This window comes from Miniopterus schreibersii (genome assembly GCF_964146895.1).
Source record: "Miniopterus schreibersii genome assembly, chromosome: 6".
NCBI classification, from domain to species: Eukaryota; Metazoa; Chordata; class Mammalia; order Chiroptera; family Miniopteridae; genus Miniopterus; species Miniopterus schreibersii.
This window is the reverse complement of record NC_138107.1, coordinates 84,276,498-84,302,009: the sequence shown is the minus strand read 5'-3', so window position 1 is coordinate 84,302,009 and position 25,512 is coordinate 84,276,498. Positions and strand designations below refer to the sequence as shown.

The 25,512-nt window shown below is 47.9% G+C and overlaps 1 protein-coding gene across 3 annotated transcripts in view; it reads right to left on the bottom strand.

The window, feature by feature from the left end:
• Nucleotides 1-25,512, bottom strand: part of TIAM2 (TIAM Rac1 associated GEF 2) — a 160,031-nt gene that overhangs the window by 74,596 nt on the left and 59,923 nt on the right. For all 3 annotated transcript variants that reach the window (XM_081139635.1, XM_081139637.1, XM_081139636.1), the window contains 4 exons: nt 13,021-13,186; nt 10,809-11,963; nt 6,677-7,112; nt 966-1,138 (listed from right to left, as the gene is read on the bottom strand). In XM_081139635.1, coding sequence (XP_080995761.1) covers nt 966-1,138; nt 6,677-7,112; nt 10,809-11,963; nt 13,021-13,035 — 1,779 coding nt within the window. In that variant the 5' untranslated portion in view covers nt 13,036-13,186. The remainder of the gene's footprint in view (nt 1-965; nt 1,139-6,676; nt 7,113-10,808; nt 11,964-13,020; nt 13,187-25,512) is intronic.

Below are 25,512 nucleotides of genomic sequence, written 5' to 3'. Positions count from 1 at the left end.
CGCAAAGTCGGGGAGAGAGCACTGTGCTGTTCTGCAGGGCTCCTGAGGGCGTCCAGGACCAGGTTCATCACAGACCTGAACCTACGAGTTTCCCACGAACCTTCAGCCAGATACAACCAGCAGCCCCCTGTGTCTACACGCATCACTGGGTGTGGCTGGGAGGCACCTGGGAAGCAAACCTCACTTTCTGGCTATCACCCCCACCCTTGGCAAGTTCATTAATAACAGTAACAACAGTGAGATAATGATGATAGTCTGTCTTTAGCACTAACACGCACATTATATCATGTACCCGTGAAGCAATCCTAGAAGCTGTGGTAGTTCTACAGGTTGTAGGGTCCAAAGCTCAGAGAAGTTCAGTAAGTGCTCCGAGATGAGCAGGGTGCTCAGCAACCGCGCCACGTTTCACACCTGAGCCCCCAGGACTGGGGCTTGGCGCCACCTGCTCAGTGACTTCTCACTTGCTAGAAAATTGAGAAAACTCCTAGCAGCAGATAACCTGAATCTTAATGCCCGAAGACCACTTCCACCGGGAGAGGGGACCTCACAGCGTGTGTCTGGGAGGGTTCCCTGAAAAGCTGCTTTCCGCACCTCCACTGGGGTCCTTAGCAAGTACCTGAACCTCTCCTGTCCGAATTCTTTCGACTTCATCTAAAAAGTCTCCACTCCGGGAATTTTGGACCTGGAACCCACTAGACCACCCGCTGCTCCTGGACAGGGATCTCGACTTTGTTTTGTATAAAGAGACCCCGGGGGGCCACAGCCAGGCACCGCACGGGCCCGAGCAATGCCCGCTGTGTGGATGACCGACCTGCACTGAGGCCAGGGCTCCCGGCTGAGCCCTAGACCAAAGCCTAGCTGGGCGTCGCCTCCGCTTCATTACTAAGCGGTGCCTTCAGTTCTGTGCCTCATTCTCGCGGCACACGAGCGGCGCCTCAAGCCCACGTGTAGCAAGCACAGGGTACCTGGAAAAGGTAGACATCTCCGAAGGAGTTGCTGAGGCAGAACACGTTTTCCTTCTTGGGGTGCTCTGGGACGGACTGCACGATGCTGTCCTCCGCGAACAGGGCGCAGCGGGGCGCGCTGCTCTGGTCCAGCGAGTTCTTCCCGTAGGTCTCATAGAACAGCAGCGTGCACCCTGTGGGCAGAGAAGCAAACCATGGGCCTGTCACACGTCCCGAGGATCTAGGAAAGGAACGAGAAGCAAAGGCATGCTTCTAAAACAAAAATTTGCCCGGCCAGCGTGGCTCAGTGGTTGAGCCCATGAACCAAGACGTCATGGGATCGATTCCCGGTCAGGGCACATGCCCTGGTTGCAGACTCAACCCCCAGTAGGGGGCGTGCAGGAGGCAGCCGGTCAGTGACTCACCACTGATGCTTCTATCTCTCCCTCCTCCTTCCTCTCTCTCTAAAACTAATAAAAACATATTTCTAAAAAATTGGAAAAAAATTGAATGCAACAAATGGGTCATACAAAAGAAACTTCCGGTCTCCAAAGTGTGCCTCGTTGTATTAGCATTCACTTGGGTGAAAATGAAAGGTTTTTTAAATTGGTATTGGTAAGAGCAATACCACGCATTTATCGTTGTTTACTGCTGCTTGCTCCCTGCCAGGAACGCCTCTCAGAACTCCACACCCACTGGCTTACCGGGTCCCCACAGCAGCCCCGGAAGGCAGGTGTGCTCATTAGCCCATTTCGCAGATGGGAAACCTGAGACTACACCACTTGTGCATGTTCCACGGCTGTAGCCAGACCCTCTGGCCCCAGAGGCCTGTTTCTTACCCACAACAGTGCATTGGAGAGAGCTCAGTGCAGGAGGCAGAAGCAAATCCCATGTTCATTAACTACAGAGCTTCCACACTTACACTATGAGGTCACGTGAACCCGAACAGACCTGAGAACTCGGCCACGTATGAGAACACATCCAGCTCATTCTCCAGAAGCCACATAGCTTCATTTTAGTATATTCTTTTATAGCACAGTGATAGGAAATATTACTGTCATCTAACCGATTTTGATAGAGAGGAAAATGAAACTATCCCAAATTAAAAAAAAAAAATTTTAAAAATATATCTTTATTGATTACAGAGAGAGGAAAGGAGTGGGGGAGAGAGAGAGATAGAAACATCAATGATGAGAGACACTGATCGAGCCCGCAATCGGGCACGTGCCCTGACCGGGAATTGAACCCTGATTGCCTGGATCCTACCTAGGTCGACGCTCAACCGCTGAGCCATGCCCGGCCGGGCTAAATATCCCTGAATTTTAGAATATTACCCCCAAATGCTGCTGCACATACTTGCAAGTACATAGCTTTCCCCTAATAACCTAATAAAGTATAGGAGGTGGAAGTCACTAAGGGTCTGCTTTGATAATTAGGTAGAAATGTCCTATAATTCTTATAATTATAATATAAAAACAATTTCACTCTTGCCAGTTTCAGCTCTTCCTTTGAAAACAAGTGTTTACATGCTTATATAACGCAGAGCAGAGGCAGGAAACAAAGAGGCCCGGCCCTCGCTCTGCCCCTACAAACAGCATTACTGTCTCCCTCCGCAGGGCTTTATGGTTTCTAGAAGCATGGAGCAGACTCTTCTCACAAACAAAACTTGTCCAAACTCAAGCTGACAGAGGCTCTTAGACCACGGGAAAGCAGCAAAGGTTTACAGCCAGAGCTGCTTCTGCAGGACTGAGCCGGTCTCTTCCTCCAGCCACTGAACCACTAGAAACAATACCCGTAGTCTTTCCATCCGCGTCTGACACCGCCACGGGGACCGACATGCCGTGACCTTGGGAGCCAGGAACCAGGGCAAAGGCGGCCACAGCACCAGCTGTCCCCAAGTCCAAATACTTTCCAACGGGTTGCCATTTACTTCCCCGTTTCCCTCGCATTGTGGATTGAATCAGTATATCCAGAGGAAATGGACACAGCCTTGGGCAGATGCCAACGCGGTGCCAAACCTCACACCCCGTGGCCAACAGAATGCAGCTCTCCTGTGGCAGCATGAAACCAAAACAGGACGTTTGGTCTCAGAGCCAGGCCGGGAGGTAAAACAATACACGGAGTGTCGTGGCTCTCGAATTTAAAGGACAGGAAATCAGTCGTAAATCTATTACGTTGAGTGTAACCTAATCTGGGTCCCTAAACTGGGTGCGGAGGCTGATGGAAAGGGGCTGCAGCAGTCAGGGAAGTTCCCGGCACCCCCAGGGTGGTGCCCGTCAGCCCCCCCCCCCCCCCCCGGCCCAGTGCCCACCAGGAGCTGGTGGTGACCGAGAGAGTGGACAGTGGAAGCTCCAGTCACAGCAGCACAGAGAGAACAGATGGACCAGGAGTGGATGTGCAAGAACGGAAGATGTACTGTTAGTAGAAGGAGCGCAGTTAGTCTCAGTTCTCCAAACCCACCTTCTGTCAACATCCTCTCAACCACACTCATCCCTCGATTCCCTTTTCTAGATCTATCAAGAGACAGACCCACCAGCACCCTAAAATTCCTTTATGAACCCCTCTGCTGACACTAGTCAGCTGTTGTGCATTCAGAGGGTATCTTCAGTGACCTTGCCACCTGTTCTGCCCAGGAAGGCCCCCGTGAACCACATGAAAACCAACACATTGGAAAAGACAGAGGGAAAGCAGAATTATCCTCGTTAAAAATTTACTACACCCTGCAAGCCCTAAAAAACATTTGCGCCCTCAGCACACCTATACATTGAATGTACGTAGGTAACCAGACGGTTTGCTAATAGTGTCTCTCTCCAGAATAGTCTTTCCAATTTTTTCACACAGATACTTGGAGGATAATTTTAAAATGTCACTTCAATGGACACATAATGCATACAGACTCATATATGTTTTTAACTAAGGTTAAACCAAATCGTTAAGTCCAAATATTACAACTTGGATTCTGTGCCAAGAAAGTGAAATTCAACACACTGGATTCCCAGAGGAAAGAGGTGTGGAAAGCGGCATGGAAAGGTTATGCTGGGGAAACGTCTTTATCGCGGGCCTTTCCTTGGCTGCGGAGGAAAGGGAGGCAGTGCGCTTGATAACATTCACACTGACAAAGCGCCCTTCATCCACAGTCTCAAAGTGTTTTTTTCACGAGCAAGCACGAGACACAGGGCCCAGGCCCAACCGCGGGTCTCACAACCATCCGAGACAACTCAGGACCATACCTGCCCCTCCCCAAAGTCAGCAGCCAGAAGGTCCCGGTGTAGCTTCCAGGGTGGATCCAAGAACGCTTCCAACCTTAGGTGATACTGGCCTGGATCTCCCCCGGGGAGCCTCCAACAATCCGGCTCTGTGTGACTGTCTCCAATCGCAGGGACTTGGGAAGGCAGTATCTTTCCACTTGCCGCGGCCCTAGTCACTGTTTTTGTTGTTGTTGTTTTTTAACATGAAATTCAGAATCAGCTTGTCCTCCATCTATCAGTCCCACCCTGACCTCTGTGAATCAGATTAAATTCTGTGTCTCTTCTACAATCCTTTGCTTACTCTCAGCCCAGCTCTTACTTCCCCTGACCAAATATTCCTAGATCCTTATGTCATCATCCTCCATAAACCATGGCTCTCAACCCCTTGGTGTCACCTATGGCCCTGCTTCTCACAGCAGGATATGTACACGCGTGCGCACACACACACACACACCCCCCATCACACACACCATCACACGCCACCACCACCCTGGGACATACACAGCGGGGGTTCAAAGCCTTAAGACAGGCAGGAAACAACTTCCCAAAGCATTGATATTAACAAACAAATTTCACCTTTAAAAAAAAGGGTCCATGACACATATGGAAGAGAGTGCATCTGTTCTAAATATCAGGCAAGTAAGAGGCAGCTTCAGACGGTGATTCACAAACAATTCCACAGGCCAGCTCCCCCGAGGGGACACAGGCACTCTCCAAATCAGTTACACTTCAGGTAGAACCTTTTCGAGAATCGTTTTATGTACTAACAAGTCCCCTGCAGTACCCGCCCCAAGGAGAGAGCAGGGCAGAGGGCGCAGAGAGGGACAGAGAAGGACCACGTGACATCTCTAATGATAGAGCCAAACATCACATTCGCTCTTTTAAACCACATTTACTTTTACTTTGGCCTCATTGCAATGGACACGCATTCAATAGCGGCCTGCAAATCAAACCCCAAACTGTCTTTACCTGTCAGACTTTATGGCCATGTCTCCCTATTGTGTACTTGGGTAGTTACTTGGTTATTAAACCTGAAAGTATTACTTATCCCTTCAATATATTATCTTGCTTGATTCAACCCATTATTCCAAGTTTCCAAATCCCTTCCGTCATTCAGTATGAGAACCCCCTCCCTAGGATGCCAAACCCAGGAGAGCCCGGTGCCTTCCTGAGCCACGCTGTCACGGGATCCGATCCCCAGCAGACAGGACAGCAATCTGTGGGATGCTGGGTCTTAGGTTTTATCAACTCTCCAGTTTGCTAGGGAAACGTGTTACTTAAGAAGGAAATGCTTTCCCGGGTGCACCTTTCCACAGGGGCTTATGGGTCATAATGAAATGACATCAGCACCCCAAGGCAGGGGGCAGAGGGCTCACCAATGCTCAATAGGGGCACACAAAAAGCTAGCAAGGGGCACTGTGGAGGGCCCAGGCCTTTTGCACACACCGTCTGCAGATGTGACCCCCAGTTCTGCTTTTCCAGTGATGAGGAAGGGCGTCGCCCAACACTGAGGTCTGACTTTGAACACCACACTCAGTTCCTCTGACAAAGTCACAGGACGTTGGAGCAGAAATGCCAGGAGCTGTGCAGCTGCCCCCCCTGTTTCCATCAGCATAAATCAGCACCGCCTGGACCTAGAGCCTCGCCCTCCCCAGGGCATTTACGTCCAGCAAGGCCACTCGGCGTTTCAAAGAGCAATGCTTGGGAGGAACGTCTACCATCTTAACAAGTTCTTACTCCTATTGCCTTTCCGTTGAAAACAAAGCATTTGTCCGTGATGACAATGAGACTCTCTTCATCCATAAAGGTGGAAGGAAACCAAGCAAATAACCCAGGAGAAATCTTAGTTCTATAGGCCCGGACGGACACCTCTTTGGGGTTTGGACCGTGTGCCGAACAGGAAACCCAGGGCCTACATTCCCAACAACTAAACTACGTTTGCTTACTTATTTGTGGTTTTTCTTCTTTCCTCCAGATGCAAGAAAAGTATTAAAGGATGGCACAGAAATACCTATAAAATAATATCTATTACATCCAATCATTCGTTAGATGGAATCACAAGTGTGAATGTATTAAGTAAACCGTATTACACAGGTTTGAGAATGTGTTTGTAGCCCTGGCAGGTGTGGCTCAGTGGGTTGGGCGTTGTCCTATGCACCAAAAGGTTGCCAGTTCGATTCCCGGTCAGGGCTCATGCCTGAGTTGCAGGCTCAGCCCCTGGTAGGGGGCCTTGCAGGAGGCAGCTGACAGATGTTCCCCTTCACGTCGATGTTTCTCTCTCTCCCCTGCTCCCCTCCTCTCTCTCTAAAAATCAATTTAAAAAAACTTTAAAAGAGAGAAAGTGTCTGTAGTAAAGCATGCTGGGAGATTCTATGTCAATTCCCTTCACATGAACTCAAATTGGTGCTGGGCCCGTGGGCACTCCCAGGAGGAGCACGACAGTGGAGGGTCCCAGAAGCCCTCAGTGGTCGACAGTGCACTTACCCTTCAGTGTCACCCAGTATTGTTTCCACTTCCTCCGGGCCACCAGCTCCAGCTTCTTTTCCTTCTGCAGAGTGACAAGGGGCTTGAAGAAGAGCCAGCCGGCTTTCCGGACCACCCCCTGCTCCTTCTCGAAGAGCAGGTCCAGCTGCTCCAAAGAGCTGAGGGACTCGCTGCTGGACTCGGCCGTTTCCGTAGACGTGTCTATGTTCTCCGTGTTGGTCCTGCTTATTTCCAGCTCTCGCATGAAATTCTCATAAATGTTCTGTCGGAGGGGGTCGCTGCCAATTGCAAGAGCAGACTCGCTTCTCTGCGACAGGAGCTGGGCCGAGCCCCCTGACCACAGCGAGGCAGACGTCTGGAAAGGTCCCGGGACATCTGCATTCAGTCCATCTGAGCGGCTGTCAAAGTAGTCGCTGCCCTCCTTGGACCTCGGCTCCTGGAAGCAACACAGATGACCATCCATCAGAGGTTACATGTATCAGAGCATCCCTCCCCCAGCACGGCGTGTGTGTGATACTGTTGGTCACTAGTACTACTGACAGAGCAAGACTCTTTTAACAAAAGTCTCTAAACCTGAAAGACCTGTAGAAACAGTATTGCCCAACCCAGCGTATAGCCAGTGGAGTCAATGCTTCAAGATGGAAACAAAAATACCCCCGACTCTCCCAAATCTAACCTAGACTCAACATCAAGGAATTAACTAGTGCATTTAAAGTACATGAGTGAAGATTTCTAGACTGATGTTTCTTTACTAACTGTGAATTGGAACCTTTGGGGCAAAAATTCATGTCCTTGCAGTTTCCGCCCCCCACCCCTGGATCCTTTTAAAGCTAAATTGGAAAATCATAGTTCCAGGGCCAAGGGGACAGGGACATGGGGACTCAGTGTTGGGAGACAGGAACTTCTCTTCCTGTCCCCGTGGTAAACACTGCCACCTGCCCGGGTATAGATGTGGGGATCTCCAGCACCTTATTTTCCCACTTCAGAAAGTGAAAACCATGCACATGAAATTCCTTATCCACAGAGGGTAGTGGCTAGTAACTGACACTTTTTTTCATAATTAATATTTTTTACTTAACTTGGGATTTTCTTCCATGAAAAGAATATACTATTCATGCATTCTCACCCTTTTACTCAAACATCTGTTTTATTCCAGGCACTGGGCATACCAAGGACGTGATTCTTAGCATTCATACTGATTTCAACACGAAACCAGAGACAGGCAGCTCTGATTAAAATGGATACTTCTGTCATAACTGTTAACCCCTAGCAGGACTACGTGCACTGGATCCTGAACTGGCTGCACACACAGCTGAAAACATGAAGGATTCCTCTTATGTCTAGATTAGAAGTCCAGTCATTCAAGAAAAATACCTTCCATATATACTCACGCTCCAAACTCACAGAGCTCAGATTATGCTAACTGCAGAGAGATGCTCAGCACGCTCACCTACTTGGCTGCTAGTGGGCTTCCTGTGATGGTTCCTTAGCCATTAAATAAAAATGAAAGAAAACTGAGTTGAGGACCATGCCCTAATGGCCTTATTTTGAATACTGCAATGTGTGGACGGGTGTTTTTTTTCCGAAATTCCACCCAGAAAGCAAGTAGCAGAGTAGGGATTACTTGCTATTTTTTGTAGGAAAATCATCAACTCTAAAGAGTACTTCCAAATACCCAGGGGCGATAAACAACTGAGCCCAAACACAGCTATTACTAATGGAAACATTATTTTCCGAGTGTGTTTACACTGTGTCCCATCGTCACATTTATTTATACACTGAGGCTGATGCAAAAACAGAGCCAATAAGCCTGCTGGGGTGAGTCATTTAGGAAACTTTCAAAATAGTTTAAGATTTTTTTTTTTTAATTATCACTTTGTTATTCTTCAAAAACTCTTAGGAAATGAAGCAATACTTCACATTGAGCTGGCATTAAGGGGATTTCAGCAATGAGTATGACTCTGACTCAGAGCCCAAACACAGGGCTGCCTCTGATACTCAGCAGAACTGTAACGGCATATTCAAAACAAGCAAAACCCTGTCGGGAAGGCACCTAAATGCCAAACTTAAAAACGACCTGCAAACACTCTTGACACTGTTTCTAACAATAGAGAGACTTCAAGCCGTAGTGCTAGCTTTGAAATGCTCGACGGTAGCAAAGACAAAATTTTCTCCCTGAGAAATGGGAAAAGATTACATCTTAGCATTTATAACTGATTCTTATACACAGACATGAACTTTTCCAGTCTCTAATAAATTTCTAAATTTTTCCATCTAGAATCCTAATAGACAATGACTAGTTTTCAGCAAACAGGAATGAATGAATGAATGAATGAATGAATGAACGAACGAACGAACATCCCTACATAGGCTCTCAGCTTGATTCCCTGATCGTTGTGTTTTGGGTGTGAAACTAACATGCCATGTGACACATGTACACTAAGCAGACTGATTTCCATTCCCCTCAATCAGATCATCATAAACGATGGAAAATGTAACTCGATGACCAGAGCACTACAGCAAAGAATAGAGGGGGTCTCAAAAGGTCACTCAACTCCTTAGGAGCTAAAGGAAAACTCTGACCACCACCCCTCACTTCCTAGGAACGAGTGCCAATGTCACCTTGCCGCTGTTCACAGGCCTTTTCCTTCATTGCAGAGTAACGACCGCCAGTCCTCTGCAGAATTTCCTGGTGACTCTGCAGGGGTGCTGCCCACCACATATCTCTGGTCCTCCCCTCGGGCACATGGCAGGATCGCTTCCTACTCCCTGCCTCCCTCCCTCGAAGTCGGGCAAGGCCATGTCACTTGCTTTAGCTAATTAAGTGTGAAGAGAAGTGATCCTCTCACATAAGAGCAGAACTTTAGGAGCCAACACATGAGTTTCTCTCTCCCTCGGCCACAGTGGCTGGCCGTGTTCCAGATGATAACCGCTCCCGGGGTCCCAGAGACGGACAGTGCCACAGAGGAGTGAGAAATAAACCTGGCTCGTGCTAAACCTCAGAGGCATGAGGGCTTTTTGTGTCCTCAGCATAACCGAGCCTGCCCTGATGGACAGACCTGGAAGCTTCCCCAGGACAGGGGCCAGGGCTCCCAGGGCAGGGGCCAGGGCTCCCAGGTCTCGCCCACACTCCTCTCTAGCACACCTGTCTGTTCTCTCTCTCTGTCTTTTCTTTCCTTTTCCAGTTGTGTGCATTTTTTCACTGACTAATCTGCTCTCAGGATCCAACAACCCGAGTGGTGAGAAGCCCTATAAAGAAAGGGCTGCTCTATTCCCATCACTTTTCAGAAAATCAAAACAAGTCTGTCTCTCCACCATGGGAAGACATTCTGAACCCCAGCCCTGCCGGCATAGGGTGAGTTTGCTCGTAAGAGAACACGCATTGGTCTGGCGCCTTATGCGGCATATTGTCACCAACTTGGCTCCAGTGTGCTGCCTGCCTTTTGAAGGATCTAATCCTGACCCTCACGTTAAATTGCGGGAGGCACAGCCCGCAGTAGTGGTATATACTTGCCCCCAAAGTTCATCTTGTTCACCTTTATAGATTATCAATTGTGGCAACACACGCAACACTAAAAAGCTGCCTTTGTGGGTCACTAGTTAAAAAATCCAAAATAGTTTATTGCCTTAGTATTTAATAACCCCAGTACGATAACTAGTGGCCATCAACCACCCTGGTCATGTGGCTAAGGGGGAAAGCACACGCCTGTGGTTGAGCAGGGACGGCTGTGGGCTCAGTAGCCATCAACCTCAGCGCCTTCATCTTTACAATGCAGGGAAGTCCTTTCTGGCTTTTAGATTCTTGGATGCTAACCAGTCTGTGCTCTACTACACAGGCCTACAGATCATTCCGAGTGAGGTCTCGGGAATGATACAGAACTGAAGGAGTTTCACTTCCCGGTGCGCGGGCGGGGCGCGGAGGGGCTGCGGCGACCCAGAGGGGCCAACGCACGCTGGCCACAGGGCTGCCTTTGAAGGGAAGTGAAAGTGACACCAGGCCTTGGGCTCATGGAAGCCCTGGGACCACGCTGCAGGGCACCTCCAGCTAACAGTCGCATTGCACAGAGAGAAAAGCGCGCGGGGGCGCAGTGCCCGGGGGCGCGCGGTGCCCGGGGGCGCGCGGCGCTCTCACCTGGAGCCTCCGCTTCTTCCTGGAGAGGCTCCCCGTCCAGTCGCTGATGCGCCGCATGCGGGCCTTCAGGGTGTCCTTCTTGGCCGCCTCCTCCGCCAGGGCCCTGGACTTCCTGCAGGGCAGGGTGAAGGACGCGTACTGGCCAGGGTCCCCGTGCCCCACTCGGGACGGCACGTCCAGGTCCGAGGCGAAGGACACGCGGTGGCTGAGGCTGGCGGGCGCGCCGAAGTACTCATCGCAGAGGCGGGTCCCCGAGGCGGCCAGGCCCCGCAGGGGGGCGTCGGGGGAGAGGTCCCGCAGCGAGGACAGCGAAGAGCTTTGGTGGAAAGGCTTGGGGGTGTCCCCGGGCGGGAAGGCGGCGTGGAGGCTGGGGTCGGGCGAGCCGGGCGCGGGGAAGGGGCCGTCGGGCTCGCTGCCCTCCGCGTGGCCCCAGGGCGAGTCGTACCAGGAGGACTCGGAGCTGAGCGAGCTGCCCTTGCTGGAGCGCGGGCGCGAGTCCGCGGGAGAGGGGCGCGGGCTGGGCGCGCGCGCGCGGGGCGCGGGGGCGGGCGCGTAGCGCAGCAGCCGCACCGGCCCGCCCGCCGCCGCCTCCGCCGCGGGCCCCTCGCCGTGGCCGTGGCCGTGGCCGTGGCCGCCCCCGCTGTGGAACTCCACGCGCAGACAGCCGTCCAGCTTCCCCAGCGTCTTGATGAGCACCCGGGGGCTCTTCTGGTCCTCGCTGGGCGGGGTGGACGCCAGGCTCTCGTTCCTGCCGTAGCAGTTGAGAAGGTGCCCGTTGCAGTCCCGGGGCGGCGCGCAGTGGAGCCCGTTCCCGGGGGCGAGCGACGCGGGGCCCCCCGGGCCGGCCCCCCCCGGGATGCTGGTCCTGTGCCTGGAGCAGGCGCTGCCCTTGGGGGCCTTCCCCGCGGGCCCCCCGAGTCTGGAGGCGTAAGGCTGGTGGCTCTTGAAGTGCGAGAGGCAGCTGCGGGCCAGGGACCTGGACTTGAACCCGGCCCCGCCGCCGGGGCCCCACCCCTGCAGCGACTTGTCGTCTTTGGCGTGAATGCTGCGGATTTTCAGGGAGCAAGGCTTTTGCTTGGCGCCAGTCATCATGGTACTGCTGTGATTTTTAGATCCTTGAAATGTGTACTGACTCTCGGAGTTCCCCATTTTCACCTGAATGGAGAACAGGAACATCAGTAGGAGCCGTGACCGAAATTACATTCCCTACAATACTTCCTTAAAAAAAAAAAACAACCAAAAAAAACCCCCAAAAAAGGTCTTCACCTTACAAAGGAGCCAATCGACCAATTTCTGCGCCCAACACAACTCAGGAGGAGCAGGGATGAGACTGACTGACCTGCGGACCAGGTTCCCTGCGCTGTGCAGGGAACTCATCAGCCAGGTGGGAGGTCCTGTGCCCGCCCAGGTGCCAGCTACATTAGGCACACAACCTGGAGCATGCGGTGAATCCAGAGATTGAACTGGCATAAAAATTAGCTTAAGGCGGAGACCTCCTTTAGGCTTGGTGTTGGGAGGTTTTGAATCAATGATTCTTGCAGGGGGCAAAAAAAATTGAGGGGAAAGTATCTTTCCTCTGTGGGTCCAAATACAGTGGTTTTTCAATGACAGAGAGATATATTTTCATCATACATAACACCGCATACCAATATAAGAGATGACTGCTCAAAAACTACCACACTGATAACATAACTCCAGCTTTCATATGTCACACAGAGTAGAAATATGACGAGAGAAAAGTACTAGAATTCCTCAAAATCTAGGCTGAGATGAAAAAGGGGGGGGGGGATAAGAGTTCTTATTTGGGGCAGAAAAACGTTTTTAATAAAACGAATCTCTAGAGCTTTCATAAAGACTTTAAGAGTCCTCCCTTTAAACATGAGAGAGAAAAGTTTGAATCTGACTTGTATCTGAAGAAATTGTTAGATTTTCATTCCCTTTAAACCCCCCCAACTGCTCAGTGAGTCTATTAGTGCGGCCAACCTCCAAGTGAGCTCGGATCCAAACCTTCCCCACTCGGATTCTGTCAAGTTGGAGGTGAGGCTTCCCGTTACCTTTCCAAATATATTCAGTAGGAGTTTAATTCTTCTATATCTAAAACGTACAGCCCCAAAACCAAAGTCACGTGGACTGACTTTTCTTTGGGGGCGGTTCTGAAACACATTTTAAAACAAAAATAACTAGACCAAATAATGAAACCTTTGCTTATTACCTTAATCACAGTCATGCAACTTGGCAGTGAACCCCGGGTCACGTGCGCTTCCGCCGCCTGCGGCCTAGTCTGTGCCGAGGGAGCTCAATGGTCGGTCGGCTCGGCGTGGGCCCGGGAGCAAGGCCACGTGGTCAACAAGTGCGGGCAGTGAGGCCATGAAGTGACCCTGAAATCAGAAAGAGAAACTCCACTGAGCTTTTTACATCGAGTTCCCCCAAAAGTAAAAACAAAGGTTTAATGTAAATTATCTGAAGAAACAACTGCTGTGTCCAGATCACTGTGAAAATATTCACTGAAACATCTGTGGCCCGCCTGCCTCATCGCGTTGTTTGGAAGGTGTAAAGGAAGCCGGAGCTGCCTGTCCAACTTTGGAAAGGCCGTTAACTCAACACGGGGTCTGCAGTCGAATGCACGCCTTTGTTTCGGGGTGAGCAGGTGAAAGCGCTGGGGTGAGTCATGGCTCATCTGTCACCACCGCTAGGAAAACAACTCCCAGACTCGCCACACTGACAACACTGCAGGAGCATCACCCTGACGCGAAAGAAAGTTCAGCGTTCCCTTTTGGACTAAGCAGTAAAAACAAAACCCAAACGCTGAAACACAGCAAAATAGCCCTTGGTTGGCTAGAGTAGCTTATGCTATATGAATGAGACTAACAGTTTTCCTCAAGCACATGTTTGGGCCTCACTGAACAAGGAGTAGAGGCAGGAGGCCCACCTTTGAGGGAGAGAGGACAGGCTGGGGTGCTGCCATCTGGCAGTGATCACTGCTGGGACACACAGCCTTTATTTTCTCTGCAGGCATAGAAAGCATTGCTGTGAGGGTTCAACAGTGAACTATTTTTCTTTAAGGTTAAAAATAAATTACGAACAACTATACACCAACAAACTGGACAACCTGGAAGAAATGGAAAAATTCTTAGAAACATACAACTCACCAAGACTGAATCTGGAAGAAATAGAAAATCTGAATAGGCCAATTACTTACAAGGAGATTGAATCAGTAATAAAAAATCTTCCAATAAATAAAAGCCCAGGACCAGATGGCTTTGCTAGTGAATTTTACCAAACACTTAAAGAGAATGAACACCAACCCTTTCCAAACTCTTCCAAAAAAATCAAAGAGAAGGGAATATTGCCAAACTCATTTTACAAGGCCAGCATTACCCTGATACCAAAACCAGAAAGGATACTATTAGAAAAGAAAACTACGGGCCAATATCCCTGATGAAGATAGATGTAAAAATTCTCAATAAAATACTAGCAAACCAAAGTCAGCAGCACATTAAAAGGATCACACACGATAACCAAGTGGAATTTATCCCTGAGATGCAAGGATGGTTCAACATACACAATTCAATGTGCTATATCACATTGTAAGAATGAAGGAAAAGAGTCATATGATCATCTCAGCAGACACAGAAAAAGCATTTGACAAAATTCAACATCCATTCATGATTTTTTAAAAAAGAAAGAAAAAACTCTTGAGAAGTTAGGCTTAGAAGGAATATACCTCCACATAACAAAAGCCATATATGACAAGCCCACAGCTAACATCCTCAATGGTGAATGGCTGAAAGCATTTCCTCTAAAATTAGGAACAAGAAAACTTTTCTACTCTTACCACTACTATTCAACATAGTACTGGAAGTTCTAGTGATACACGTGCGCACACACACACGGGAACATTACTCAGCCATAAAAAAATTAAAACAAGGAAATCCTACCATTTGCAACAACGTGGATGAACCCCCGAGGCATTACACTAAGTGAAATAAGTCAGACAGGGAAAGACAAATACTGTATGATCTCACTTATATGCGGAATCTGGAAAAAACAAACTCCCAGAAAATGAGGTCAGCCTTATTACCAGAGACAGAGGGTGGGAGAGGGGAAACTGGAAAGAGATGGTCAAAAGATACAAACTTCCAGTTATAAAGTACTACGGACATAATGTACAATGTGATGACTATAACTAACTGCTATGTCATATACAGAAAAGTTGTGAAGGGAGTAAAGCCTGTAAGTTCAAATCACAAGGAGACAGTATTTTCCTTTTTACTGTATCTCTTCCAGAAGACAGATGTTAGCTGAGCCTACCGTGGTGATCATTTCACAGTACATGTAATCCAACCATCACGCTGTATGCGTTAAACTCACACAGGGACGCACATCCATTATTTCACAATAACACTGAAACAAAAAGTAATTGTGGTAAAACACATACAATTTACCACCCTAATTGTTTTAACGTGCAGTTAGTAGTGTTACGTACGTTCACATCACTACGCAATCAATCTTGAAAGCTTTTTCATCTTGCATCTCCATAAAACAACATCTCCCCACCCCTCTGTCTCCCATCGCCCAGCCCCTAGCAACCACCATTCTAATGCCTGTCTCTATGAATGTGACTACTTTAAGTGTGTCATGTAAGTAGAATAATACATCACTTGTCCTTCTGTGACTGGCCTATTTCACTTAGCGTAATGTCTTCAAGGTTCCTCCCTGTTAGAGCATGTGTCAGAATGTCCTGGCTTCTTAAGGCCGAATGATGTGCCGTTGTGCGGGTCTGCCACACATTCATCTGTCCAGGACACTGAGATCGCTTTCTCCCTCTCGGCTATTGTGAGTGACGCAGCTATAAACATGGGCATACGCAGACCTCCTGGAGACCCTGCTTTCAATCCTCTTGAGCATATATCCACAAGGGGAATGCTGGATCACACGGTAGCTCTGTTTTTAATATTCTGAGGCACCACCGTACCGTTTTCCATAGCAGTACACTATTTCCATGCACCATTTTACATCCCCATGAGCAGTGCACAGGGCTCCAATTTTTCTGTATCCTCAACAAACACTTGTAATTTTCTGTTGCTTTTTTTTTATAGTGGCCATCCTACAGGTATGAGATGGTATCTTACTGCAGTTTTGATTTGCATTTCCCTAATGATTAGTGATATTAAACATCTTTTCATGACCTATTAGCCAGCTGTATAGCTTCTTTGGAGGGGTCAAAAGTGACTTTTAGAGTTCATGAAACACTAGCACAGAACCTACATTTCTCCAATGAGGCCAAAGACACAAGTTGGCCTGAGACTATCCGCACACATACCTTTTAAACTTAAGAAAAGGACATCAACAAGATCCCCCACTTAGGCATCAGCAGAAGATCTAATAACTCATTTGAGTCATTAAGACAAAAGCCAGCATCTCCCCAATGAGGCCTGACATGGTACTTGCTATGTTGCTGACCGCTTACCTTTCAGTGGGTAGCTCTCACAAACATCTAAAAGACCAGATCAACTGGCTGAACTGTCTCTACCCAGTGGCCCCATGACATCTCTGACACTGGAGCTGGACCACAAGAACCCCAGCTACACTTTTAACTTAGGGAACTAAATAACAGAGGACAGAAGCTCCTGGCTGCTGCCACTAAGACTCCCCCCTCTCCCCGCAACACACACAAAATGAGCTGATCAGAGTGAAATTTATGTGTTGGTTACTCTGTCAAGACTAAGGTCCAAGGATGACGCTGAAGGTGACGGGCTCCTGGGCGGCTCACTCAGCAGCCACCCCTTTGTCAGGCCCTTCTGATCTGAGGATCACCTGCCGGGCACCGAGTCAGGCTCTCCTACACCAGCGCCACAGAGCTGCTACTGGACAGCCCACTGTGTCAGCACTCGGGGACACACAAAGGCCCAGTTCAAAGCCACAGAATGGCTCCAGGTTGGAAGCTAAGCCACAGCAGCAGATTACAACCAAAACTCATTTTACTACTTTTGAAACTAAATAGTTTAATTTTTTCTTTCATGCTCTACTTCAAAAGACATAGTCCTATAGACCCTGTTCTTTTTCTTTCTTTCTATTGATTTCAGAGAGAGGAACAGAGAGGGAGAGAGAGATAGAAACAACGAGAGAGAGCCACTGCTCGGCTGCCTCCTGCATGCCCCTGGCTGGGGATCGAGCCCACAACCTAGGCATGTGCCCTGACCGGGAATCGAACCGAGATCTCCTGGGTCATAGGTGGATGCTCAACCGCTGAGCCATGCCAGCCAGGCTGAACCCTGTCCTTTGTGAGGCACTGTCCACTCAAGGCCAGCAACTCTGGGGTTCGCGTGAGCATTTCATAAACACCTGCTGACCTGAATGAAAGAAACTTCACATGTTAGAAGGTCTCTCTGGGCACAGACTAAGCAGGATCCCTCTCAACTGGGTCTGCCTGGAAGATCCATGCACAGCCCACAGGGAAGTGTCCCGCTAACGAGCATGGTGCCGCCCAGAGAAAAGGCAAGGGGTGAGCAAGGACAAGTGCGTGCGTGCCAGCTACCGGGGATGCCCACCAGCTGGTCCACAGCTCCAGTCAGCCCCGCAGGAGGGACACAGCCTTAAACTGCTGCAAGGAGAATGTAGCCAGTATTTATGAGGAATTCACTGACGCGAAGGGTGACCGCTGAGGGAAACTATGGAATTGCTGTCCCCGAGGAGTTTGGCAAATTGAACAGATACGTATCTGTCACGCTTCAGCTGTGATTTTTGTCTGGAAGCAAGACAATGAATAGGTCAGATTTTCAGCACCCCTGACTCCGGACTCCTTGACTAAGGGAATTTGATGGTATTCAAGTTAAAATTTTTTTGTTGATAGGGTCTGAAGAGATCGAAACAACAGATCTCCAGTGAGCATTTTTGTGGGTTTTTTTTTTTAAAGAAATAGTTAAAAGCCCCTCATGTCTTTAAACAGAAAAAATATATACATATGAGGTATACCAACCTGCAACAATAGGTATAATATCAGGTATACTAACATGGCACGAGGCCTACAGCTGACCGAGAGATCATTTAAGTGAAGTTATTCTGGAATAATTATATGATGCTAAGACTGTGCATACTTGGCAAAACTTGTATGTTGTGTACACACTTTTTATAATTATTTTTAAATTATTGAATAATTATAAAATATTAGAATATTTAAAAATTGACCACAATCTTGTGAACCTAAAAAAAAAAATCCATCTTTCATTTTCTTAATTCCTTCCAATCCACATTCATATGACCGTGCTGTGTAGCTTTTTAAAATAAAATGGTAAGTAAGAATGGAAGATCAATCACCTGCCCAGGAAACGTGCAGCAACGTGGAGGAATTTCCCAAATACGTCATCACAATCCCGGCAGCCACTATGTCCTACTAAATCCCAGAGCAAACATCTTTCAGGAGGACATTCAAGATTTACCTTTCCTTCATATGCCTTCAGCTTGCCTTGAACTGATGCAGCAAGTTCCCCAAATCTCCACTTCCGGACAGTGTAGAGTTTATAGCAAAGGAAACTAAAATTCTCCAGCTCGGCTTTGTCTCTGGCCCTGGGCCAGCTGCCCAGACGGGGCGACCACAGGGCAACAAGAGGCAGCCCCTGGTGGGCCAGATGGTGCTGCGAGGAGGGCTGGGAGTCACTGACGACAGAAAGCAGAACAGGGCGTGGGGACACTCCACAAAAGCAGACTTATGGCCGAGCACGGCAGTTAGGGATGCTCAAGTTCTACATCATGAGATACCAACAAGGCTTCTCACATAATTCCAGAGAATTTCATACTGAAGCAGAGCTTCACCATTGTCCAAGGCTAATGTTTCAGACAGTGATTAGAGCTAAGGAGGAGATAAGAGCAGGCCAAACCATCATTAACTCTAACAATACCTACCAGGTTCCCTTTACTTTCGGGGGGAGGTTGGGGGGAGCTTTAGTCATTAAGGAGACAAGTCTCAGAATCCTAGTCTGGTTTGTGTCAGAGAACTTAGGTTTAAGTCCTGCTTCCGTGTCTCAAAGAGCATGTGAGTCTCTGGGCAAATTACTTATACTTTCTGAATCTCATTTTCTGTATTTGCAACTTGAGGATAAAAATATCTGCCCTATCTACCTTATATAGATTGAGAATCAAGTGTGAAAATATATGTGAAACTAAAAAAAAACTCTGTGAAATGCAACACACATTTACAGCACTATTATTAACTTTTAACTACAAATTTCATTTTATGTACTATAAAATCAGAGCTTACAACAGTCTGCTGTCTCAGATATTTTATTAACTATTAATTACTATATATGTTCATATATATACAGGGTGGGGCAAAAGTAGGTTTACAGTTGTTTGTATGGAAAATAATACAATAGACCGGCCGGTGCGGCTCAGCAGCTGAGCATCGACCTAGGATCCAGGAGACTGCAGTTCGATTCCCGGTCAGGGCACATGCCCAGGTTGCGGGCTCGATCCCCAGCAGGGGATGTGCTGGAGGCAGCCGATCAGTGACTCTCTCACCATTTACATTTCTATCTCTCTCCCTTCCTTGCTCTGAAATCAATAACGACATGTTTAAAAAAATAAAAATAAAGCACTCTGTTCTTTACAAAAAAAAAAATAATACAAGAAATAATACAAGAATAAACTCAGTGTTTTACATATTCACAAATGTAAACCTACTTTTACCCCACCCTGTATATGTGTGTGTGTATGTATGTGTGTGTGTATATATACACAAATTCCAGTGTTAGCACCTGTCTGATTCTGATCAACTCCCCAAATTATTACAGCCATATAAAACTAATTTCTCACACATCTGTCACATGCCAACAAAAGCAATAACATAGCCATGTACTTGTATTATCAGTTACTCATGCTAGGAAATGTAAAAAAATAATAACCTAAGTGCTCGGTGAACAACTGGCAGTGCCTTAACACAGTCATTCTCAACCATGGCGATTTGGCCCCCAGGGGACATTTGGCATTATCTGTAGACATTTTCAGTGTCACAACTGGGATCATGCTACTGCAGCTCATGAGTAGAGGTCAAGGATGCTGCTAAACATCCTATAACCCACAGGACAACCCCCGCAACAAATAATAATTTGGCCCCATATGTCAATAGTCTCAAGGTTGAGAAACCCTGCCTTAAAGTTTTACTGACTGTCTCATTAGAAACACTAAAGTACAAGCAAATACAATATGCCTAAGTCTCTAAAGCAAAAGCATTCACGTCAAGGGTCCAACTTACAACGCTGTAAGTATCACCCACGCCTGCTCTTCTCACCTTGCACCAAGAACTGCAACTCAGGACCACAAACTCAATACGGAGGCTCCAAGGAGCTCATTTCTAATCATAAGGGGACTCGAACCCAATTTGTATGAAGAGGCAGGCGAGAGGAACATCTGTTCCCCATGGGAATGATGCTGAGGAAGCGTGATCCTTATAAATAAAGTGGGCAAAAAGCAAGCTGCTGCCCAGGGCCTGAAAAGCGAGGCACCCACTGTGCAGTCCCATTGGCTCTATTTCAGTTCAGCAGGACCCTTCCAAATGCTTGTTAACAGATGAATGGATAAAACAATGAGCAGCAAGGAATGCCCAGGACCGGGGCTCAGGCGGCAGGCATGGCTGGCATTCGGAGGCGGGAAGTTATAAATCCTACAGAGACAATAGCCAGCTTTCTGCACAGTTCACCACCTCGGTCAGCAATTTATCACAAGCAGGGCCTCCGCGCTCACAACCGCTTCATAAAGAATTCTCACATCTGCAGCATTGCTCATGAAGTGTTTGTCAAACTATGGGTCATGGATTCATTTAATGACTTGATACCAGTATTTTTAAATGAGTAGAAGAGAACAGAACAGAATAAAAATAGAAGAGCAGAGAATATAATAAAATGGAACAGAAAATAAGGGTACCTCCCAATAAGGGTGAAAGCTGTTCTACGACACTAAACTGTTACAGGTGCGTATCATTTGCTTGTATACTGGGCTGTGGAGTAAAAGTATGTATTTTGAGTAATGTTCCCAGGAAGAGTTTGAAGAACAATGACATGCAATCACACACAAGTGGCAGTTTTGCCAGAATGGAGCATCTCTTCCAGTAAGACCCAAGGACAACCAAAATCTAGAGCGGCTCAAAACATTTGAAAAATCCTTGCCCAAGGCAAATACTTCAGCTAGAGACAGGAAGGATGACCAAAGAGCAGGGCTGTCCATCGTGAAGGGCAGGTCTGGGCCCCACGGCTTAGGACCCAGGTCCTCACCCTTTCCCATTCTACAGGTTAAGAGAAGCTTTCACTGGACAGTCACGTTCTTCTTATGAAAGTCAAAAATGATCCCAGAAAAGAAGTTAACCCAAGAACTGAATCTTGAAGGATGCGCGGGATTCTGCTAGATGACGGAGGGAAAGGAAAGGACGTTCTGAGGAAGGGGGAACAGCATGTCTAAAGACACGGCACCCCGTGAGTGCTTGCTGAATCCATAAATGACTGAATCAACGTGAACTAAATGGGGAGAGGCCCCCACCTACCCCCTAATTCGGGAACATGATAAGGGCATCAGGGCCTGAGCTCAGGGGGCAGGGACAAAGTTGAGAGAGATGAGAGGGAGGTCAGGGGAAAGGGGAGTGAGGGAGAGAAGGCTGGGGAGACCTGGGCAGTCATTTGCCCGTGACCCCTCACCACTCCTCAACCCTACTGTCCTCAGAAGCACCACAGTGTGAACCATCTCCTGGGGACACTCTGGGATGCCATCGGGAAGGAATCCACAGCAGGCAATAGCTCAAAGACCAGTGTGGGAGACGGCGCTGGCGAAGCAGGAAAATGTTCTTAGTGTTGGCAGGAGCTCGGGAAACTGGAGTGAAATAACAGTTCCACGCAGCGACTCAATGTGAATTTTTGGAAACCCTCCTCTAACATCTACCTGTGTGCTGGGCACCCTGAGAAAACAAAAGGGATGTGTGATCCGATCCCATCCCCTAAGGACATATCAGCTTGAGCAGGGGGAGCCATTACGAACACAAAACATTTGTAGAATCAACAAGCGAGCTCATGGCAACTTCGGCAGGCCTGAGTTTATGAGAGAGTGGTGAGACCAACAATCCCACAAATATTACTGGTATGTTTTTGGAATGTCAGTGAGTGGAGAGGCCCAGCTACATCTGAGCTATCAGAGAAACTGAAAATATTTGGGGGATTTTTTTTAAAAATCACCTTTTCAACCAAAATTAGAGCTAATATAGTCTAGAATTCTTAAACTCTGGTCAAGATAAAACGCTTTTCTTATTTTTCTTTTAGAAATGACCAAAGTGCATTCATTCTATACGTTTATCCACCCTCTTTCTAGCATGTTGGTGTGTTTTTTATATATATCCAATGTTCAGTCCCACTCTGCCTTTTCTCCCAAGTCTACTTCAAGTCTCACCCACAATTTGGCCAACATCCTGGTCTCTACAGACCCTGAACCGCATCGACTGCCGGAACCAAAGATTTGCAAGATTCAAAATGGTTAGCATGACTTTTAAATAACCTTTTTTTTTTAACTCTTACGAACATGAGCCATTCCACAAAAAGCGAGTCTAGGCATGGGCAGGCACTTCCGAAGGGCCCCCCACAGCGGACACCGAAGGCCGTGCGCTGGGGTCGCAGGCTGTCACACACGGCTTTGCTCGCACTCGGAGGGGGACCTGTCCGCAGGGCCGCTCCAGCACATCGGAAGCAGGCGCCGAGCTCCCAGGCCTCAGTCCCAGTCTGCGACCAGAATGCAGCACGGTAACTGTACCAAGTTATTCTTGGCAAACGCTTCTCCACTGTACACTGTTCCATTTCAGTTAGAATGTGAACAGGCTTCAACCGCACATGCTGCCCCCTCGTTTTAAATAAGTGCTTTCCTCACCCCCGTGCACGTGTAACTTTTCAGCTTCAGCTTGGCTGGCGGTCTGATCTGAGAGTTCAGCTCTATATGTCTATGTCCTCAGGCTATAGTATCACTTGTTCCTAGGCCTGCATTTTTTTTTTTTTTTTAATATATCTTTATTGATTTCAGAGAGAGGAAAGGAGAGGAAGAGAGAGGTAGAAACATCAATGATGAGAGAGTCATTGATCAAGCCTGCAACCTGGGCATGTGCCCTGACCAGGAATCGAACCCCGATCCCCTGGATCCTAGATTGACACTCAACCGCTGAACCACACCCGGCCGGGCAGGCCAGCATTTAAAAGCAAGCCAATCACTGCTGAATTTTTCTCATAAATCATATGATTATTCACAATAAACCTGATGAGATTTTAGCTAGCAACTTTACAGAAACTTTCAGAAAAGAAAAAAAGTATTAGTAGGTATAGTTTAAATTTCATAATTTACAGGAATTTAAAAAATCTTGGTACCTAACATAAATGGACATGCAGAGGGAGAGGTAAGGATTTATTTAATAATAATAATAATAATAATTCTGAGCTGCTGTGCCAGGGCTACCTGGGCACAAGCACCCAGCAGCTTCTTATTCATCCCTATTTGATGGGAACGGCAACTTGAACCCAGATCACTAAGGGCAATCAGTACTTTTTTCCCATATGCATTACGTCAAAATAATTTAAAATTTTTCTGTAATTTTTAATCTGAAATTATTCCACATATTTCTTAAAGTATGACACCTTTCAGGCTCCCCTTTTAGAAAACGGTTGTGATCTATGTCCCTCTCCTATAAAAGGCATTGAAAAGTCTTTTCTCTGGAGGTAGCTCTTTTCCAGGTAGCAAAAGGCTTCGGCCGCTGAGGATGGGGAGGGGAGAAAGAAAGCATCTGAAAGTTTAGGTTAACTAAGGAGCTTCAAAGTTAAAATGTATTTATTTTTTTCTGCTGGTTTACAAAGACCACTGCACAAACGAGAATTTTGTTTTCTTTTTTGTTTTGTTTTGCCTTTCTATTGCTTTTCAGAGAGAGTGGGAGAGAGAGAGAGAGAGAAAACCATCGATGTGAGAGAGACACATTGATTATTTGCCTCCCACACAAGCCCGGACCAGGCCCGAGATTGAGCCTGCGCAACTGAGATATGTGCCCTTGGCTGGAATCGAACCCAGGACCCTTCAGTCTGTGGGCTGATGCTCTAACCACTGAGCCAAACTGGCTAGGGAGAGAATTTTGTTTTCTTGATAGCTTACACTTCATGCCATCATCCTAAATACCCATTATAACTTAGACTATACCTCCCAAAGGCTGTGGGAGTAGGCCATGGTGACCAAGGCAACTGGATGGTGCTCAGACCATGGAATAACAAAGCATCTTCCTGAAGCTTCGACTTCATCTAGTGCTAAGTAATTTAAAAATTGCTTCCCTAGTAAAGAAATATATATCATAAATAACAATTTACCTTTTTAAGAAAAAATATAGGAGTTCAGTGATACTTAGCATTTGCATTAGGTTGCTTCAGCTACATCCTCAGGTTCCGGGTAGGCTACACTTTCACTGATTAATGCTATAAATGTTTAGTGAGTCGCTACTCTGTGCTACACATGGTTCCAGGCCCTGGGGATACAGCAATAAATAGACCCCCCAAAATTTCCTGATCCCAGGGAGCTTATATTATAGTGGGAAGCGGTGAACAATAAACAAGGAAAATCAGTATATTATATATTAGAAAGTGGTAAGTACTTCAGCAACAACATACAGAAGGGAAGGGGGAAACAGGCAACGTGAGGGGAAGGTGCTCTCATTTTAAAAAGGGAAACAGAGGAAGGCCTCCCTGAACGGTGACATTTCAGCAGGAACTTGCAGGAGCGGAGACCATGTAGATGCTGGGGAAAGAGCATCTGAGAGGTGGAACAAGCAGTAGGCCGGCATAGCTGGAGCGGCAGGGGTCAGAGGGCGGACAGGGAGCCAGAGAGCGCAGCCCAAAGGGACATTTTAAGGACTCTGACGTTCACATGGAGACTGGAAGTCATGATGGGAGGGCGATGGCGGGAGAAGGCTCCTCACGGGGCACATACTGTGGCCGCCCTGTGGATCTGGACCGTCGGCAGCAAAGTGGGAGCCGTGGGGCCTGTTAGGCTAAGCCGGGTGAGAGGTGACGTGGGTCGGAGTCAGGCGGGGGCGTAGGAAATGGCCTGAGTCCGGACAGGGTTGAAGGGAGAGCCAGCGGATGGACAGGGGTGCATGGTCACAGGCCGAGGACAATGGCACGGCTTTCAGGCTAAGCCGCTGTGAGAATGGGGGAGGAGAGCGGGCTGGGGAGGAGACAAGGAGCTGGCTTCTGCACAGGGCAGGTCTGAGTGTCTGTTGGACATTAAAGTGTCAGCACTGAGGGCACAGCGGATACAGGAGCCTAGCGTTCAAGGTGGGCCTTAGGCACACACCTGCTGTCTCCATACGAAGATGCTACTTAAAATGTACACGCAAGGGAACAAGTAAACGCAGGAAAGAGCCGAGGCGCAAAGGGGCCCTGCAGCACCCCAACGTGGAGAGGCCAAGGGAACCAGGAGGAAACGGAAGGAGCAGCCAGCGAGGCAAATTAACGGGAAACCAAGAGAACACGTTGCCCTCAAAGCCAACTGGAAAAAAAAGTCATTTCAGAGAGGAAACCATCAGCGTGAGTCAAATGCTTCCGATATTTCTAAGATCAAGGACTGAGAACAGAGCCCCGGAGGGGATCAGAGAACTTGACCAGAGCAGGGTGGGGGTGGAGAAAGCGGGGTGGAGTGCGTTTGAGGGTGA